At 38.9% G+C, this 21,172-nt stretch overlaps 1 protein-coding gene across 4 annotated transcripts in view; it reads left to right on the top strand.

The window, feature by feature from the left end:
• Positions 1–21,172, top strand: part of LOC111143939 (transmembrane and coiled-coil domain family 1) — a 253,758-nt gene that overhangs the window by 74,746 nt on the left and 157,840 nt on the right. For all 4 annotated transcript variants that reach the window (XM_022497969.1, XM_022497970.1, XM_022497968.1 and 1 more), the window contains one exon: positions 208–904. In XM_022497969.1, the coding sequence (XP_022353677.1) occupies positions 335–904 (570 nt within the window). In that variant the 5' untranslated portion in view covers positions 208–334. The remainder of the gene's footprint in view (positions 1–207; positions 905–21,172) is intronic.

Genomic DNA, 21,172 nt, shown 5'->3' with positions numbered 1-21,172 from the left:
TCTCCTATTCTAGAAAATAATCATTACCCACCATCTAGAACACTGTCTTTTAATCTTCTGGTTAAAGATTGCTTAATGATAGTGCCTATGTGTTTGGCTAGTGGCATGTTTTTCTTTAACATTGGAGATTTTGCATGGATTTATAATAAGAGGCTCTTTTCTTTTCTTTCTTTCTTTCTTTCTTTTTTTTTTTTTTTTTAACATTAGATAGGCATGAAGCCTCCGTCTCACAGCTGCATGTGTAGTTACTGTTGAAGCAAATGCCTACCTAATTTGACAGTCTTGGTGTGTTATAAAGTTTTTGAGTTTGCAAATAAGCGTATTAAATCTACTGATGGAGCCTTCAGGCAGTGAACAGTTATATGAGGACCCTGATCCTGGAGGCAAATCCCAAGATGCAGAGGCCAGAAAGCAGACAGAATCAGAACAAAAGTTGTCTAAAATGACCCACAATGCTTTGGAGAACATTAATGTGATTGGCCAAGGCTTGAAGCATCTCTTCCAGCACCAGCGCAGGAGGTCATCAGTGTCTCCACACGATGTGCAACAAATTCAGGCAGATCCAGAACCTGAAATGGATCTGGAAAGCCAGAACGCATGTGCTGAGATTGATGGTGTCCCCACCCACCCCACAGCTCTGAATCGTGTCCTGCAGCAGATCCGAGTGCCACCCAAGATGAAGAGGGGGACGAGCTTACATAGTAGGCGGGGCAAACCAGAGGCCCCAAAGGGAAGTCCCCAAATCAACAGGAAATCTGGCCAGGAGATGGCAACTGTTATGCAGTCAGGCCGACCCAGGTCTTCATCCACAACTGATGCTCCAACCAGTTCTGCTATGATGGAAATAGCTTGTGCTGCTGCTGCTGCTGCATGTCTGCCAGGGGATGAGGCAACTGCAGAGCGGGTAAGTCTGCTAGATTTCCTTTTTCTCCAACCTACAGTTCTTCGAGCTAGGATTCTTCGCACTTATCTTTGGTAACTAAAAAGAGATATCTCAGCAAGTACCTCAAAGTTGTGGTAAAAAATAGTTTTATTTATTTTTTTCATTAAATAAATGAGGTGATAATATTCTGGCTGGGGTGCCTGGGTAGCTCAGTGGGTTAAGCCTTTACTTTCAGCTCAGGTCATGATCTCAAGGTCCTGGGATCAAGCCCCACATTGGGCTCTCTGATCAGCAGGGAGCCTGTTTCCCCCTTTCTCTCTGCTTGCTGCTCTGCCTGCTTGTGATCTCTCTGTCTCTGTCAAATAAATAAAAATCTTTAAAAAAATATTTATTCTGTCTAATGACTGGATGCTTACAACTATATTCCTGTTTGCTTCCTACATATTGGTATATCTTATTTTACTGTTTTGATAAAATCTTCAGTATCTTTCATGTGTTTTTTATGTTAAAAGGCTTAGTTTTATGGTAGAGGAGCAAAGTTGCTTTGTTCTTGTTTTGGTTTTGCACATGATTTGACTTTTTAACATTAATGAAGGCAAAAAAAGTTCTAGAATCTGGGTTTTTCTATGCAAAGCACAGATAGATACTAAATTGCTTGTAATTTTCATATACACTGTACCACGTCATCAGCATTCAATATATATTTACATTCTGTAGCAGAGCATATGCATTCTTATACTTTTTTAAAGATTTTTAAAGTTTTTTGAGAGACCATGAGTGCATGAATGGGGGGAGGGGTAGAGGGGCAGGGAGAGAGTCAAGCAGACTCTGTACTGAGCATGGAACCTGATGTGGGGCTTTACATGATCTTGAGATCAGTACCTGAGCTGAGACTAAGAGTCCGATGCTCAACCGACTGAGCCACCCAGGTGCCCCTATAATTTACTCTTCATAAACAGGTTTTTTAGGTCTGCCTGGATGGGACAACTAGGCTTAACAAATTTAGGGGAAACTCTTTTCATATAACTTTCACTTCATGTCTTAGTTATGGTTAGTTGAGGCATATAGAAGAAAGAGCTCTAGGGTTTGAAAACACGTACATGTAGTGGGGCAGGTAATGACAATGAGTGAACTCAGGTCACGTGACTTGGACAAACTGAAGAGTTTAAGTGCTGTCTAAAGGGGCAGTATCTTCTTAGCTTTACCCGATTGTTGTGATTCAGGACTATGAGCCCAGTCTTGCCAGGCCTTCTTACTTTTCAAGAGAAACTTGAAAGATAGCTTAGTACTCTCTTGATTTTTGACATATTATGGAAGTCAAAGAACACATTTATGGTCCAGGTCTGCCCTATAAGTTGCCATCTTGCTGTCTTTTGGCTTTACTTTTATGTATTTCTTCAGGTTTTGGTCAATTGCTTTCATTCTGTGTTTGTTTCTGGCACAGGTAAATTTTATTTTACTGGACATTTTGCCTGGAAATCCAAATATTGAATCACGTACCTTTAAATCTCTCCTATTTAAATGTGACACTAAAAACAAGCAAACAAGTAATGGACAGTAAATCACTTTAAGAAGTTAAGCCTATCCAGATAACATATCTACCAGAATAACAGAATCAGGAGAATAAAGATTCAGATCATTAAAATTAAAGGTATAAATGCAGAAAAGTAATACATAATTTATGTGCATCATAGTTATCTTTGAAATAAAAAAGATATTTGGTCTTTGACAGAAGACAAAAATGTTGACAGTAAAAACAGTGCAACTATATAATTCGGATTAATCTGTACCAGAGAACATGAAGACATTTTTTTCCCAAGATTTATTTATTTTAGAGAGAGAGAGTGAGCGAGCAAATGAGCAAGCATGCTCATGCATGCTCAAGCATGGGGCAGGGGTGAGGTGCAGAAGGGGAGAGAGTCAGTCTCAGACAGACTCCCTGCTGAGCACGGAGCTTGATGCTGAGTTCCATCTCACAACCTTGAGATCATGACCTGAGCTGAAACCAAGAGTTGGATGCTCAACTGACTGCACCACCCAGGCGCCCTTAAGAATTTTTTTTTACTAGTGATTCTGGGATTATAGACTTTTATGTTAAAAAGAAAATTATAAGTAAAGCATATTGTATGCATTTATATTGTTTTGAAAAACTTCATAGAGGGGTGCCTATGTGGCTTAGTGGGTTAAGCGTCTGCCTTCCGCTAAGGTCATGATCCCAGGGTCCTGGGACTGAACCCTGAGTTGGGGTCACTGCTTAGTAGGGAGTCTGCTTATCCCTCCCTCTCCCTCTCTACCTGTGTCCCCCTGTCCCCATGATTTCTTTCTTCACTCTCAAATAAAATCTTAAAACAACAACAACAACAATAACTTCATAGAGAGTCAAGGGAGAACATTTTAAAAAATTGTTTCTTTAATACATGTATTTACAGTAAAACCCACCAATTTGATTTTTTAAAATTTTAATTCCAGTGTAGTTAATATACAGTGTTACATTAATTTCAGGTGTACAATCTAGTGATTTAACAATTCCATATATTACTCAGTGCTAATCAAGATAAATGTATTCTTAATCACCTTCCCCTGTTTCACCTGTATCTCCCCACCCCCTCTGGCAACCAACTGTTCTTTATTGTTAAGAGTTTGGTTTTTCCCCCCTTTGTTCTTTTGCTTCTTAAATTCCATGTATAAGTGAAATAATTTGCTGTTTGTCTTTCTCTGACTGCCTTATTTTGCTAAGCATTATCCTGTCTAGATAGTCCATGTTGTTGCAGGTGGCAAGATTTCATTCTTTTTTTTTTTTTAATGACTGAATAATATTCCATCGTGTGTGTATGCCATATCTTCTATATCCATTTATCTGTCAGTGGTCACTTGGGCTGCTTCCATTACTTGGCTATTGTAAATAATGCTGCAATAAACATAGGGGTGCCTATATGTTTTCAAATTAGTATTTTTGTATTCTTTGAAGAAATACCTAGGAGTGCAGTTACTGGATCCAATGGTAGTTCTATTTTTTTTTTTTTTTTTAATTTTGGTTGGTTTATTGGGAATACATCTTTTGCATGAAATGGCTTTAAAAATATGTGCAATTATTAAAGTTTGATATTCATTTAAGTGATTTCATTACCATCATTTTTTCATGGTTTATTAAAAGAATGACTTAGCATAAAGTATACACATACCATATTCATAATTCACATGTAAATATGCACATTCATATACAAATATATATTTGTATATATTCTCAAGGTCATACTTATTGGCTCTAATTTCTGCGTCATTTTTTTTTAAATTTTATTTTTTATAAACATATATTTTTATCCCCAGGGGTACAGGTCTGTGAATCGCCAGGTTTACACACTTCACAGCACTCACCATAGCACATACCCTCCCCAATGTCCATAACCCCACCCCCCCTCCAAACCCCCCTCCCCCCATCAACCCTCAGTTTGTTTTGTGAGATTGAGAATCACTTATGGTTTGTCTCCCTCCCAATCCCATCTTGTTTCATTTACTCTTCTCCTACTCCCTTAACCCCCCATGTTGCATCTCCTCTCCCTCACATCAGGGCGATCATATGATAGTTGTCTTTCTCCGATTGACTTATTTCGCTAAGCATGATACCCTCTAGTTCCATCCACGTCGTCGCAAATGGCAAGATTTCATTTCTTTTGATGGCTGCATAGTATTCCATTGTGTATATATACCACATCTTCTTTATCCATTCGTCTGTTGATGGACATCTAGATTCTTTCCATAGTTTGGCTATTGTAGACATTGCTGCTATAAACATTCGGGTGCACGTGCCCCTTCGGATCACTACGTTTGTATCTTTAGGGTAAATACCCAGCAGTGCAATTGCTGGGTCATAGGGTAGTTCTATTTTCAACATTTTGAGGAGCCTCCATGCTGTTTTCCAGAGTGGTTGCACCAGCTTGCATTCCCACCAACAGTGTAGGAGGGGTCCCCTTTCTCCGCATCCTCGCCAGCATCTGTCATTTCCTGACTTGTTAATTTTAGCCATTCAGACTGGTGTGAGGTGGTATCTCATTGTGGTTTTGATTTGTATTTCCCTGATGCTGAGTGATATGGAGCACTTTTTCATGTGTCTGTTGGCCATCTGGAAGTCTTCTTTGCAGAAATGTCTGTTCATGTCCTCTGCCCATTTCATGATTGGATTATTTGTTCTTTGGGTGTTGAGTTTGCTAAGTTCTTTATAGATTTTGGACACTAGCCCTTTATCTGATATGTCATTTGCAAATATCTTCTCCCATTCTGTCGGTTGTCTTTTGGTTTTGTTAACTGTTTCCTTTGCTGTGCAAAAGCTTTTGATCTTGATAAAATCCCAATAGTTCATTTTTGCCCTTGCTTCCCTTGCCTTTGGCGATGTTCCTAGGAAGATGTTGCTGCGGCTGAGGTTGAAGAGGTTGCTGCCTGTGTTCTCCTCAAGGATTTTGATGGATTCCTTTCTCACATTGAGGTCCTTCATCCATTTTGAGTCTATTTTCGTATGTGGTGTAAGGAAATGATCCAATTTCATTTTTCTGAATGTGGCTGTCCAATTTTCCCAACACCATTTATTGAAGAGGCTGTCTTTTTTCCATTGGACATTCTTTCCTGCTTTGTCGAAGATTAGTTGACCATAGAGTTGAGGGTCTATTTCTGGGCTCTCTATTCTGTTCCATTGATCTATGTGTCTGTTTTTGTGCCAGTACCATGCTGTCTTGATGATGACAGCTTTGTAATAGAGCTTGGAGTCCGGAATTGTGATGCCACCAACTTTGGCTTTCTTTTTCAATATTGCTTTGGCTATTCGAGGTCTTTTCTGGTTCCATATAAATTTTAGGATTATTTGTTCCATTTCTTTGGAAAAAATGGATGGTACTTTGATAGGAATTGCATTATATGTGTAGATTGCTTTAGGTAGCATAGACATTTTCACAATATTTATTCTTCCAATCCAGGAGCATGGAACATTTTTCCATTTCTTTGTGTCTTCCTCAATTTCTTTCATGAGTACTTTATAGTTTTCTGTGTATAGATTCTTAGTCTCTTTGGTTAGATTTATTCCTAGGTATCTTATAGTTTTGGGTGCAATTGTAAATGGGATGGACTCCTTAATTTCTCTTTCTTCTGTCTTGTTGTTGGTGTAGAGAAATGCAACTGATTTCTGTGCATTGATTTTATATCCTGACACTTTACTGAATTCCTGTACAAGTTCTAGCAGTTTTGGAGTGGAGTCTTTTGGGTTTTCCACATATAGTATCATATCATCTGCGAAGAGTGATAGTTTGACTTCTTCTTTGCCAATTTGGATGCCTTTAATTTCCTTTTGTTGTCTGATTGCTGAGGCTAGGACTTCTAGTACTATGTTGAATAGCAGTGGTGATAACGGACATCCCTGCCGTGTTCCTGACCTTAGCGGAAAAGCTGTCAGTTTTTCTCCATTGAGAATGATATTTGCGGTGGGTTTTTCATAGATGGCTTTGATAGTATTGAGGTATGTGCCCTCTATCCCTACACTTTGAAGAGTTTTGATCAGGAAGGGAGGCTGTACTTTGTCAAATGCTTTTTCAGCATCTATGGAGAGTATCATATGGTTCTTGTTCTTTCTTTTATTAATGTGTTGTATCACATTGATTGATTTGCGGATGTTGAACCAACCTTGCAGCCCTGGAATAAATCCCACTTGGTCGTGGTGAATAATCCTTTTAATGTACTGTTGAATCCTATTGGCTAGTATTTTGGCGAGAATTTTTGCATCTGTGTTCATCAAGGATATTGGTCTGTAGTTCTCTTTTTTGATGGGATCCTTGTCTGGTTTTGGGATCAAGGTGATGCTGGCCTCATAAAATGAGTTTGGAAGTTTTCCTTCCATTTCTATTTTTTGGAACAGTTTCAGGAGAATAGGAATTAGTTCTTCTTTAAATGTTTGGTAGAATTCCCCCGGGAAGCCGTCTGGCCCTGGGCTTTTGTTTGTTTGGAGATTTTTGACGACTGTTTCAATCTCCTTACTGGTTATGGGTCTGTTCAGACTTTCTATTTCTTCCTGGTTCAGTTGTGGTAGTTTATATGTCTCTAGGAATGCATCCATTTCTTCCAGATTGTCAAATTTGTTGGCGTAGATTTGCTCATAGTATGTTCTTATAATTGTCTGTATTTCTTTGGTGTTAGTTGTGATCTCTCCTCTTTCATTCATGATTTTATTTATTTGGGTCCTTTCTCTTTTCTTTTTGATAAGTCTGGCCAGGGGTTTATCGATCTTATTAATTCTTTCAAAGAACCAGCTCCTAGTTTCATTGATTTGTTCTATTGTTTTTTTGGTTTCTATTTCATTGATTTCTGCTCTGATCTTTATGATTTCTCTTCTCCTGCTGGGTTGAGGCTATCTTTCTTGTTCTTTCTCCAGCTCTTTTAGGTGTAGGGTTAGGTTGTGTACCTGAGACCTTTCTTGTTTCTTGAGAAAGGCTTGTACCGCTATGTATTTTCCTCTCAGGACTGCCTTTGTTGTGTCCCACAGATTTTGAACCGTTGTGTTTTCATTATCATTTGTTTCCATGAATTTTTTCAATTCTTCTTTAATTTCCTGGTTGACCCATTCATTCTTTAGAAGGATGCTGTTTAGTCTCCATGTATTTGGGTTCTTTCCAAATTTCCTCTTGTGATTGAGTTCTAGCTTCAGAGCATTGTGGTCTGAAAATATGCAGGGAATGATCCCAATCTTTTGATACCGGTTGAGACCTGATGTAGGACCGAGGATGTGATCTATTCTGGAGAATGTTCCATGTGCACTAGAGAAGAATGTGTATTCTGTTGCTTTGGGATGAAATGTTCTGAATATATCTGTGATGTCCATCTGGTCCAGTGTGTCATTTAAGGCCTTTATTTCCTTGTTGATCTTTTGCTTGGATGATCTGTCCATTTCAGTGAGGGGAGTGTTAAAGTCCCCTACTATTATTGTATTATTGTTGATGTGTTTCTTTGATTTTGTTATTAATTGGTTTATATAGTTGGCTGCTCCCACGTTAGGGGCATGGATATTTAAAATTGTTAGATCTTCTTGTTGGACAGATCCTTTGAGGATGATATAGTGTCCTTCCTCATCTCTTATTATAGTCTTTGGCTTAAAATCTAATTGATCTGATATAAGGATTGCCACTCCTGCTTTCTTCTGATGTCCATTAGCATGGTAAATTCTTTTCCACCCCTCACTTTAAATCTGGAAGTGTCTTCGGGTTTAAAATGAGTTTCTTGTAGGCAACATATAGATGGGTTTTGTTTTTTTATCCATTCTGATACCGTGTGTCTTTTGATTGGGGCATTTAGCCCATTAACATTCAGGGTAAGTATCGAGAGATATGAATTTAGTGCCATTGTATTGCCTGTAAGGTGACTGTTATTGTATATTGTCTCTGTTTCTTTCTGATCTACTACTTTTAGGGCCTCTCTTTGCTTAGAGGACCCCTTTCAATATTTCCTGTAGAGCTGGTTTGGTATTTGCGAATTCTTTCAGTTTTTGTTTGTCCTGGAAGCTTTTAATCTCTCCTTCTATTTTCAATGATAGCCTAGCTGGATATAGTATTCTTGGCTGCATGTTTTTCTCGTTTAGTACTCTGAATATATCATGCCAGCTCTTTCTGGCCTGCCAGGTCTCTGTGGATAAGTCTGCTGCCAATCTAATATTTTTACCATTGTATGTTACAGACTTCTTTTCCCGGGCTGCTTTCAGGATCTTCTCTTTGTCACTAAGACTTGTAAATTTTACTCTTAGGTGACGGGGTGTGAACCTATTCTTATTGATTTTGAGGGGGGTTCTCTGAACCTCCTGGATTTTGATGCTTGTTCCCTTTGCCATATTGGGGAAATTCTCTCCTATAATTCTCTCCAATATACCTTCTGCTCCCCTCTCTGTTTCCTCTTCTTCTGGAATCCCAATTATTCTAATGTTGTTTCATCTTATGGTGTCACTTATCTCTCGAATTCTCCCCTCGTGGTCCAGTAGCTGTTTGTCCCTCTTTTGCTCAGCTTCTTTATTCTCTGTCATTTGGTCTTCTATATCGCTAATTCTTTCTTCTGCCTCATTTATCCTAGCAGTGAGAGCCTCCATTTTTGATTGCACCTCATTAATAGCTTTTTTGATTTCAACTTGGTTAGATTTTAGTTCTTTTATTTCTCCAGAAAGGGCTTTTATCTCTCCCGAGAGGGTTTCTCTAATATCTTCCATGCCTTTTTCAAGCCCGGCTAGAACCTTGAGAATCGTCATTCTGAACTCTAGATCTGACATATTACCAATGTCTGTATTGATTAGGTCCCTAGCCTTTGGTACTGCCTCTTGTTCTTTTTTTTGTGGTGAATTTTTCCGCCTTGTCATTTTGTCCAGATAAGAGTATATGAAGGAGCAAGTAAAATACTAAAAGGGTGGCAACAACCCCAGGAAAATATGCTTTAGCCAAATCAGAAGAGATCCCAAATCGTGAGGGGGGAGAAAGGGGATAAAAAGAGGTTCAGAAAGAAAAAAGAAAAAAGAAAAAAGAAAAAAAAAAAGAAGAAACAATTAAAAAAAGAAAATAAAGAAAAAATATAAAAAGGAAAAAAAATATATATATTAGATAAGCTAGTTAGAAAACGTTAAAAAAGAAAAGGGTAAAAGTTAAAAAAAATTAGCAGAAGAAGAGAAAAAAGAATTGAAAAAGAAATAAAAAATTAAATTAACTGCAAGGCTAAAGAATCATGGAGAGAAAGCCATGAGTTCCGTGCTTTGCTTTCTCCTCCTCTTGAATTCTGCTGCTCTCCTTGGTATTGAAACTGCACTCCTTGGTAGGTGAACTTGGTCCTGGTTGGTTTCTTGTTGATCTTCTGGGGGAGGGGCCTGTTGTAGTGATTCTCAAGTGTCTTTGCCCCAGGCGGAGTTGCACCGCCCTTACCCGGGCTGGTCTGAGTAATCCGCTCGGGTTTGCTTTCGGGAGCTTTTGTTCCCTGAGCGCTTTCCGTAGAGTTCCGGAGGGCGGGAATGAAGATGGCGGCCTCCCGGTCTCCGGCCTGCAGGAGCCGAGAGCCCGGGGCCGCACTCCTCAGTGCGCCCTCAGAGAACAGCGCCCAATTACTCCCGTCACCCTGCCTCCTGCCACTATCCGAGCTGACCGAGCCTGCGACCAGTTCAAGGTAACCCCGAGCTTAGAGCTTATTCCTCGGCTCTGTCTCTGTAGCCAGCTTCCCCGTTCTAATACCTGTAAGCTCTGCGACACTCAGACGCCCCCGATCCTTCTGTGACCCTGCGGGACCCGAGGCCACGCTGACCCCGCGTGGGCTTCACCCCGGTTAAGCCTCTGGAGCGATGTCCCTCAGTGGAACAGACTTTTAAAGTCCTGATTTTGTGCTACGTTGCTCCGCCGCTTGCCGGGAGCCGGCCCCTCCCCCTGCGGTCTATCTTCCCGTCGCTTTGGATTCACTTCTCCGCCAGTCCTACCTTTCAGAAAGTGGTTGATATTCTGTTTCTAGAATTGCTGTTCTTCTTCTCTTCCATCTCCCATTGGATTTGTAGGTGTTTGCAATCTTTAGATAAGCCAACTAGCTGATCTCCCGCTACCTGAATGAGTCTCAGCCTCCTACTTCTTTGCCATCTTGACTCCTCCTCGGTAGTTCTATTTTTAATTACTTTAACTTAAAAACAATGCCTTAACTTTTTAAAATACAAACCTACTGATTAGGCTTCTATACCTTTCTTGTGCTCATTACATGGACTATAATTTCCATTTTAAAAATTTTTGTAAAGTGGAGTGATAACCTGGTTAACACTTGGGAAGCAGCATGAGACAGACTCTTAGATTTTTTTTCCCCCACACCCTTAGATTTTAATAATCTCTTGAAAGCCTTGCCCACTTTAACTTCATTTTTAAAAAATGTTCTGTTCTTGAGTCTTTCCAAAGCACCTTAGTTTTCATGAAACAAGAGCCCTTTTTATACTCTTATCTTATTGATTTATATAGTATTTAATGAAACTGTTTAATTATAGTGAATATAACAAAATGATGTGGGAGCATGATGTATATGAAAGTGTACCAGCCCTGAACAGTAATTATCCTGTGAATATAAAGTCTGCATATCTTTCAGAGAAAATGGAAAGTTTAAGAGTGATACAGCAAGTTGATTAAGTGGAGATTAGTCTGGAGACCTACTCTGTTGTATGTTAGAGAGAGAGATTGTTTCAAATTCTAAATATTGGCTTCTGTATTTTTTTTTTTTAAGATTTTATTTATTTGACAGATCACAAGTAGGCAGAGAGGCAGGCAGAGAGAAAGGAGGAGAGTGGGCTCCCCACTAAGCAGAGAGCCCGACGCAGGGCTCAATCCCAGGACCCTGGGATCATGACCTGATCCAAAGGCAGAGGTTTATTTATGTCTTTTTTTTTTTTTTTTTTAAACTCAAATGTCTGAGGATGAAATGTTTTAATACTGGTGATAATTGTTTAAGTATGCTGATCTTTCTTTCTTTTTTTTTTTTTTAAGATATATTTATTTGAGAGAGAATGAGAGAGGCAGAGAGAGAGAGAGCATGGGGGGGAGGGTCAGCGGGAGAAGTGGACTTCCCACTGAGATGACGCGGGACTCATCCAAGGAGTCCAGGATCATGACCTGAGCCGAAGGCAGTCGCTTAACCAACTGAGCCACCCAGGCGTCCCAGTACACTGCTATTTCTGTCCATATATGTTAACATTCTTATAGATGTGCATGTACGTGTACCTGTGTACAAACGTAACCCTAAGACAAATGAATTGATTTTCCAGTATATCCATTGTGTTTGAAAGCCACCTGCGTCTGCCTTAGCCATCTGCCACATAACCAGTCTAGTTTTCAAAGTAGTGTCTTGGCCTTTAAGCTAGATTCTTTTTAAATTCAGATTTGGGGGTACCTGGGTGGCTCAGTGGGTTAAAGCCTCTGCCTTCGGCTCAGGTCATGATCCCAGGGTCCTGGGATCGAGCCCTGCATCAGGCTCTTGCTCAATGGGGAGCCTGCTTCCTCTCACCCCTTTCTCTGCCTGCCTCTCTGCCTACTTTTGATCTCTCTCTTTGTCAAATAAATAAAATCTTTAAAAAAATTCAGATTTGGCAAATATTATTTGTGCCTAATATGTAAAAAGCCTGGTTTTGACCTCATGATAGAAATGAGACCTGGGTAGAAAAATCATGACATGTTGAACACAAAGGTTCTTATTCCCTTCCTTTTTGGATTTTCCAGTGAATGTGTTTTTCCATAGAAAAATCTTATTACACATCGAGTCTGCTGCAATATTTGAAATGTGTTCTTCCCTAAAAAGTAAATATATGGGCACTTAATAAATAAATATATGCCATATATAGTTGGTCAAATTGTATCACTTGAAGGATCATCTTCAAATTCACAAAGGTAGTTTTTTCTGTAAGTCCTTTGTGATTTGAAAATTGAATGTTTTGAATTGAAAAAAAAAAAAAAACATGTTTAATGTAGAAAACATTGAAAATAAGAAAATAAAAGAAGGAAAAACCAAAAATAAGTATTGCCAATATTTGGCATGTTTTCTTAATATACTACTTACTTAAATATGAAAAAATATATAGGAGAAAATTTAAATTTAGTTCCGTTAAGATTAGGTTTTTAAAATAAAACCAGATGGGCTGCCTGAGTGGCTCAGTGGGTTAAGCCTCTGCCTTTGGCTCACGTCATGATCTCAGGGTCCTGGGATTGAGCCCCGCATTGGTTTCTCTGCTCAGCAGGGAGCCTGCTTCCCCCCTCTCTCTGCCTGCCTCTCTGCCTACTTGTGATCTCTGTCTGTCAAATAAATAAATAAAATCTTTAAAAAATAAAATAATATAAAACCAGAATCGTAATACTAAATGCATAATTTTATGTCTTTTTTTATTCACATTCTATCTTGAACATTTTAGATATCCATAAATATTCTTTTTTTTTTTTAAACATTTATTTATTTTAGAAAGAGTGAGAGCTGGGTGGAGGGAGGGAGAGGGAGAGAGAAACTTAAGCAGATTCTTTGTGAGGACAGAGCCCAGCATGGCCCTGAGATCATGACCGGAGCCAAAACCAAGAGTTGGATGCTTAACTGACTGAGCCACCCAGGTGCCCCGCAAATATTCTTTTATAGATTTTTACTGATTACATAATACTATAACATATTTTGTTGTAATACCATAGTTTATGGTAACTACTTTTATATGCTGAGTAGGAGATAAATGAAAATATTTAAATTTCCAGTGTGATTTCCTTTATGTAGAATAATATATGGAATACTTATTAATCAAGAGATATTTAGGAGTGGTAATAATGATAACAATAGTTATGTTCATTGTGTGCTTATTATGTGGCAGGCAAAATATTAAACACATTATGCAGTTTAATTCTAAATTCTTAATTCTATTTTATTTTATTTTATTATTATTATTTTTTAAGATTTTATTTATTTATTTGACAGAGAGAGATCACAAGTAGACGGAGAGGCAGGCAGAGAGAGAGAGAGAGGGAAGCAGGCTCCCTGCCGAGCAGAGAGCCCGATGCGGGACTCGATCCCAGGACCCTAAGATCATGACCCGAGCCAAAGGCAGCGGCTCAACCCACTGAGCCACCCAGGCGCCCCTAAATTCTTAATTCTAAAGCAGCTCTATTTTTTTTCTTGATGCAGTAGCAGAGAGAGTAGCAGATTTGTGTCTCTTATTTTACATATAGATGGACTTCGAAAATACCCTTTTCCTAAATAGAATCATTTTAGATATATAACAGATGTTTGATTTTAAAAATTAATCTTGGGGCACCTGGGTGGCTCAGTTGGTTAAGCATCTGATTCTTGATTTTGGCTCAAGTCGTGATCTTAGGGTTGTGAGACTGGGCCTCGCATTGGGCTCCACACTGGGTATGGAGTCTGCTTAAGATTCTTTCTCTCTCTCTCCCTCTGCCTCTCCCCCACCTCAAAAAAAAATTTATCTTATGACAAGTCTCTTTGTAAAAAGACTTAGCAAGGATTTATTGGTTTATATAGTATAAGAATATTCACACTTCCAGCCAAAGATCAAGTCAAATATTTATCAAGAACTGAAAAACACATAGTAACATCCGACTGGGATGAGGAACCCTGACTCAGATTTCAAAGTTGTAATAATGAGGAAGTGAAGAATTTAGAAACTTTGGGTTACAAAATGAGTCCCTTGCAACAATGATTTTCAGCTAGTAGGTCCTGGCTGTTGCCAAGTGATTAGCAAAGACTCAGACTGCTAAGCTTTAGGGACAGTCTTAACCAAACTTCTCGTTTTACAGGCCCAAGGATGTTAAAACCTGTTTGAGGTTATACAGCTGGATATGAATGATACCAGTTCCAGATCCCTGGGTCCCCTCTAATTCTGTGTTTATTAGCATTCTTGCCTTTTTATCTTTTTGATTGTGTCAGAGAATTGTCTTTTTGATTGTGTCAGAGAATTGAAGAATACCAGTTCTGTCAAGCAGGAGACAAGAAGAGGAGAAAATAAAGTTGTTTGTTTTTTTGTTTTGTTTTGTTTTGTTTTGTTTTGTTTTGTTTTCCTTTTTCAGCTAGTAGTAACTGGATCAGCTTGTTTGAATGAGGGCAGAAATCTAAGAATAGTGACAAAGACTGATTTCATTCTACCTGTTTGGTTTCTTATGCTATTACTTTTAAATAATTCTTGTCTTCTTTTTCAGATGAGTAATAATGGAAATAAAGTCCTGCAATGATTCCTTAGAGTTATTTTAATACTGTTCATCATTAAAATATGAGCAGTGACTTTCTGGATTCTCACATACCTAAACAGTAAGAAAATGGAGTAATTATTTACAGGGCCTAAGATAAGGCTTCTTCTGTTTACTGAGATAACCAGTTAAATATACAGTCTCTGTGAAGTTCTTTCTGCATTGGGAAGTTGAGGGTGGGGTGGAAGAGAGCTCACTGTAGTCTCACACTAACCACAAAATAATGTTGGAGAATTACAGTTAAGTAAGGGGGATGAAGGTGAGAACCATCCCTCTTATCATCTTTCTTACTACCCTAAGATACCAAGAAACCTCCCCTGAGAATATTGAATTTTAGTGACTCATTCAATAATTGAGACTCTTTTCCATGTAGTTGGTAGTGATCTTTGCAGGGATTTTGTGTGTGTGTGTGTGTGTGTGTGTGTGTGTGTGTGTGTGGAGGTGAATTTGTTTTAATGTATTATGTGGGATCCCACTCAGCTTATTGAGTCCTAATGTATGCAAGATCTTGTTTATGTATATGATGTAATTTACATTGCATGTCAGCTTTTTGATCTCCCTTTTTAAAAATTTTTTATTTTTTTACAAATGAAGTAAGTAGGGCTTAGGGAAAATTTTAAACTTGCTTAAGACTAGAGAGCTAGTACATGGCTAAATCTAATTTTTTGTGCTCATTCTATAGCACAGATGCCTCAATATTGTACATTTTTATCATGTACTTAGTGTGAGGGGTGTGTGTAATAGAAAGGCAGAAGGTGTAGAAGATCTTAGAAAGATCTAGAATGCAAAAAATCAGTAACCTGTCAACTGGATGCCCGCATCTAAGGAAACTAATTTTCCTGAAACACCTAAAGAAAAAAAATTAAACAATTGTCTTAACAATTAAAGTAAGATTTGAAGTCCAATAAATAGCTCTTATAGTAGAAATGAATAAAGTAGAGATTTAGATAAAGGAGTGGAAGTTTTCCATTGCTTTCCACATCCACTGTCAAAATACTACAGTGAAATTGCGGGAAGTCCAGAAGCCACCAGTCTTAACCTCAAAACAGGGTTTTAAAGTAGGAAGTACAAGGTTATTTATCTTCCCTTCAGGTAATCTGACTGGTAGGTAACCCAGTGGTAGCAATGATTCTTATTTTTTAAATTTATTATGATTATTATTATTTAAGAACCCCAGTACAGGACTCAAACTCTCGACCCTGAGATCAAGACCTGAATTGAGATCAAGAGTTGGATGCTTAACTAACTGAGCCACCTGGCTACCTTAGCAATGGTTCTTTTTAATTCTCTGCTTTTAGGGTTTTCCCCCTGCCAAGTTGCTGCAGCTGTCTGACAGGTAAGACAAGAATTCTGGTGCATTGTCCTAAAGGAAGTTCCACTTACCTTTTTGACCTTTCATTAACACAATGTTTTAGGTTGGAAGGGACTTCTACAGTTATTTTATTCGCTCTCTGTAACATTCTCCCCTTTCAGAATCTCCCAAAGAAGCCCATTCTACTATGGATTCCTCTGTTAGACAAATCTAATATATTAAACTGAAATCTATATTAAATTGTATTTTTCCAGTTAGTATATATTTCCTCTGCAGAGGGGGATTTCTTCCCCTCCTCTGCTCTCCCCTCCCCTCTCCTCCCATTCTTTCTTAAAGATTTTGTTTATTTGACAGAGAGAGCGAGCAAGAGAGACACAGAGAGCAAGCACAAGCAGGAGGAAGGGCAGGCAGGGGAGAAGCAGGCTCCCCGCTGAGCAAGGAACCTGATGTGGGGCTCAATCCGAGGATCCTGGGATCATGACCTAAGCTGCAGGCAACTGCTTAACCCACTGAGCCACCCAGGTGCCCCAGGGTTTCTTTCAGAAAGTGTTTCTGAAGAATCCCTTTTCTAGGTAAATAATCCCTAATCCTTGCGGCTTCCTCCCTCCTCCTCTACCCTCCCTTGCCCTGCCCTGTCTTCCTCTCCCCTGCCCTGCCCTCCCCTCCCCTCCCCTACCTCCTCTTCTCACCTCCCCTCCCCTCCCCTCCCCTCTCCTCCCTCCCTTCCCTCCCTTCCTACTTACCTACCTATCTTCCTTGATTTTATTTATTTATTTGACAGAGAGAGAGAGAGTACACACACCAGCAGGGGGAGCAGCAGGCAGAGAGGGAGAGGGAGAAGCAGGGAGCTATCCCAGGACCCTGGGATCATGACCTGAGCTGAAGGCAGATGCGTAACTGACTGAGCCACCCAGGTGCCCTGGATATTCTTATTTATTTATTTATTTATTTATTTATTTATTTTAAAAAGATTTTATTTATTTATTTGAGAGAGAGACAGTGAGAGAGAGCATGAGCGAGAAGGTCAGAGGGAGAAGCAGACTCCCCATGGAGCTGGGAGCCTGATGCGGGACTCGATCCCAGGACTCCGGGATCATGACCTGAGCCAAAGGCAGTCGTCCAACCAACTCAGCCACCCAGGCGTCCCTCTTTTTTATTTTTTAATTCAGCAAATATTTAGTGCTCCAAGCATTCTAAGTGCTAGAATGCAATAGCGAATCCTTAGTATAAATGCTGTACTGTGAAATACTATTATCTCTATTTTTATAAGTGAGGAAAACAGAAGATTGAGGTTGAAATGACTTACCAAATTCACACAATTGGTTAGAAGTTTACTGGGTATCGGAAGCATGCCTTTCTAGCTCCAGAAGTTATGCTTTTGACCCCTACTGTTGTGGATTTTGCTAAGAATAACCTCATAGCCATCCATAATAGTCTAGAATAGATAGGTCAAGGAGAAAGTTGGCCTAAAGAATGGCTTAAAAATATTTAGAAAGTCAGAGGATTCTTGGGATGCTGAATGAACTGGGAGCCTCCTGGGCTCCACTGGGAAACTACACAGTAGGTAGATTCTTGACAGTCATAGATCTAAATTTGTGGTTTCAGCAATTCACTAAGGACTCCAGAAGTCCATGACGAATATGGAATGCTTCAGAAATTTGAATATCATCCTTGTGCTTGGGCCATGTTAATCAATTGTATTGTTCATTTTTGTATATATGTTGCTGAAGCAAGCACTGGGGCATTCTTCCATATCATGGTTTTGAATACTTAGTCATACCGGTCTATCAACTCTTGGTTATTCTAGTTCTTTAGTAATCCTCTTAAATTAGTCTCTAGAACAACATAATGCCCAGAAATGGATATGGCAGGAAGTAGAACTGAGCTGTTTATTACTTTCCTAATTCTAAGGTACTGTTTGGTTCTTCTAATGTACACAGCTCCATTTTGAAATTTTTTTCCCGTTTTGCAGTCTGACTTATTTTTCATATCTTTAACTTTCATTTGGTGAAATTCATAGAATTTATTTCAGCGCAATTAAAATTAAGCATTGCAGGTGCTTAGTAACTTTGGGAATGTTAGAAAAGACTTTTCTGAAGAACTTCTAAAATATTTGCTTTTAAGAGTGAGATGCTTTCAAATTATATCTCTTAATGTAGTGTTAAAGGTGGGGAATGTCACTTAATATTTCCTACACTTGCAACCTAATTTTTCTTACTTTATATTTGCAGTGTTATTTAATGTATGGACATGATCAAATGAGAATAATCAAGAGTTTTGTGGGATGTTTAAGAATCTAGTCATTTTTATACTTAGATCTTCAGGAATTTCTGTTTTTAAGTCATTGCTCAATTCTTTTTATTTTTGTTTTGTTTTTTCAAAGTAGGCTCCATGCCCAGCATGGACCCCAAAATGGGGCTTGAACTCACGACCCTGAAATCAAGACCTGAGCTGAGATCAAGAGTTGGATACTTAACCAACTGAGCCACCCCAGGCACCCTAACATTGTCTTCTTTAATGTCTGTTTGGTGATACTTGAAATCCAAAGAGGTTTTGTCTTAAAAACAAAACAAAACAAAACAGTAGTTCCCAGCTCAGAATAATAGAAATTTCAGCCTACTGCAATAGAAGTCGTCTCTGGGATTGCACTAAAGTATCTCTCAGGAAATCAGATGTGATGACAGGGGAATGGTCTAGGTCTGTAGGGGACAAAGAGAAAGAAATTCTTGTTAGCCATTTAGTTTCTCTTAGGGGAGGGTAAGATAATAAATGTTGCTTACCTGTCATTTGTGATGTCATGATCTTATACTTTACAGAGATTTTTTTTTTTTTAATTTATTTGACAGATCACAAGTAGGCAGAGAGGCAGGCAGAGAGAGACAGGAGGAGGAGGCAGGCTCCCTGCTGAGCAGAGAGCCCGATGCGGGACTCGATCCCAGGACCCTGAGATCATGACCTGAGCCGAAGGCAGAGGCTTTAACCACTGAGCCACCCAGGCACCCTTTACAGAGATTTTTTTAAAATAGTATTGGCACTTTCATGGAGGCTGTTAGAAAAATTTGATCTTACAGTGCAAGTTGTAATCTGGAAAGCAGTATTTGACATTTGAATATTGCTTTCCTGGTTTGGATGTGAAATTTTTTAGTTGGAGAGTAATTCTCGTATTTGATTTTTTTTTCTTAAGATTATTTTTTAAAATTTATTTGACAGACAGATCACAAGTAGGCAGAGAGGCAGGCAGAGAGAGAGAGGAGGAGGAGGCAGGCTCCCTGCTGAGCAGAGAGCCGATGCGGGGCTCGATCCCAGGACCCTGAGATCATGACCTGAGCCGAAGGTAGAGGCTTTAACCACTGAGCCACCCAGGCGCCCCTCATATTTGATTTCTGAGCTAGAATCTTAATCAGATGTTGGCAGTTAATTTGAACATAAATCATTTTAGCAAATATCAGTAGCAGGGAATTTATTCATTTCCTGGTTTACTTGGGAAGGATGTTAGTAGGAAGATTTAGTACCATGATTTCTAGAGGCCCTCTGCTGATACCTTCTGGTATTGCTGAGAGTAACGTTTGATGAAATAAAACACTAATTCTTCTGTATTATACTAGTGATTCTTACTGCCTGCAGTATATTTTAAACATAATTTTCTTGGTTAATACTAATGTAATCCCAAAGTCTTATTTTTAATTACCAACCAGGTTATGGAACTAGTTTTTTTGTTTTTATTGAAGTATAATTGACATACAAAATCCTATTAGTTTCAGATGCACATTATAGTGATTTGATATTTTCTTATATTATGAAATGATCCCTATGATAAGTCTAGTTACCATCTGTCATCATACAGAGTCATTACAATATTTTTGGCTATATTCCCTATGCTGTACATTATGTCCCCATGACTTATTTATAACTGTAAGTTTGTACCTTTTTTTAAAGAAGATTTTATTTATTTATCTATTTGACACAGAGAGAGAGAGAGCGAGAACAGGACCACAGGCAAGGGGAGTGGGAGAGGGAGAAGCAGGCCTCCCACCGAGCAGGGAGCCCGATGCGTGCTCAATACCAGGACCCTGGGATCATGACTCGAGCCGAAGGCAGACGCTTAAGGACTGAGCCACCTAGGCTCAGTCCTTAAAGTTCGTACTTCTTAATCCCCTTCATCTATTTTACCTGCCCCCCTTACCCTTCCCCCTGTGGTAACCAGCAGTTTGTTTCCTGTATCAGTGAGTCAGTTTTCTGTTTTGTGTATTTTGTTTTTTAGATTCCATATATAAGTGAAATCATATGGTATTTGTCTTTCTCTGTCCGACTTATTTCATTTAGCATAATACCCACTGGTTCTATTCAGGTTGGTGCAAATGGTAAGATTCCATTCTATTTTGTGGCAGATAATTCTGTTTTGTATGTGGTGTATACCACATCTTCTTTATCCATTCATCTATCCATGAACACAGGTTGCTTATGAATCTTGCCTATTGTAGATAATGCTTCAGTGAACATAGGGATGTATATACCTCTTCATACAATCCCAAAGTCTTATTTTTAATTACCAGCCAGGTTATGAAACTAACTCTTCATGAATGTTGGCCTAAATTCTGAACTTTGCAAACTCTTATGTTTAGTAAATAATGGGATTTTTACTTTGTTTAGGAAGGTTCCTTTGGTTTTAAATAAGAGGTACCTTGAAAACCTAATTTAATGTAAATGTGCTTGCCTTTTAAAGGACCCTAGATACAGCAGCTTTCCAGAGTCAGTCTTCATTCCCTTGCCTTGCTTTTAAAGTTTACTTGTAACATGAACATTTTCTTTTATAACTTAAAGCATTTCCTATATCTGACTCTATTGAAGCATTTTGGTAGTATGCTCTAAATAGCATTATAACTGAAAAGCTAATTTCAAGGACAACAATATAAATTAAACAATTAAAATGGACCTCAGTATCTTCTTGGAATCACTTCTAATATTAGTATTCTGAGGAATCCTGTTTAGGCCTTTAAATGTAGGTAAATTTCGGGGCACCTGGGTGGCTCAGTGGGTTAAGCCTCTGCCTTCAGCTCAGGTCATGATCTCAGGGTCCTGGGATCGAGCCCCGCATCAGGCTCTCTGCTGGGAAGGGAGCCTGCTTCTCTCTCTCTCTGCCTGCCTCTCTGCCTGCTTGTGATCTCTGTCAAATAAATAATAAATAAAATCTTAGAAAAAAATAAATGTAGGTTAATTTAGTCAAATTAGGTT

Source organism: Enhydra lutris, unplaced genomic scaffold, assembly GCF_002288905.1.
Source record: "Enhydra lutris kenyoni isolate GAN:26980312 unplaced genomic scaffold, ASM228890v2 scaffoldscaffold10, whole genome shotgun sequence".
Lineage (NCBI taxonomy): Eukaryota > Metazoa > Chordata > Mammalia > Carnivora > Mustelidae > Enhydra > Enhydra lutris.
The sequence above is the reverse complement of the archived record's forward strand: the minus strand, read 5'-3'. Positions and strand labels throughout refer to the sequence as shown.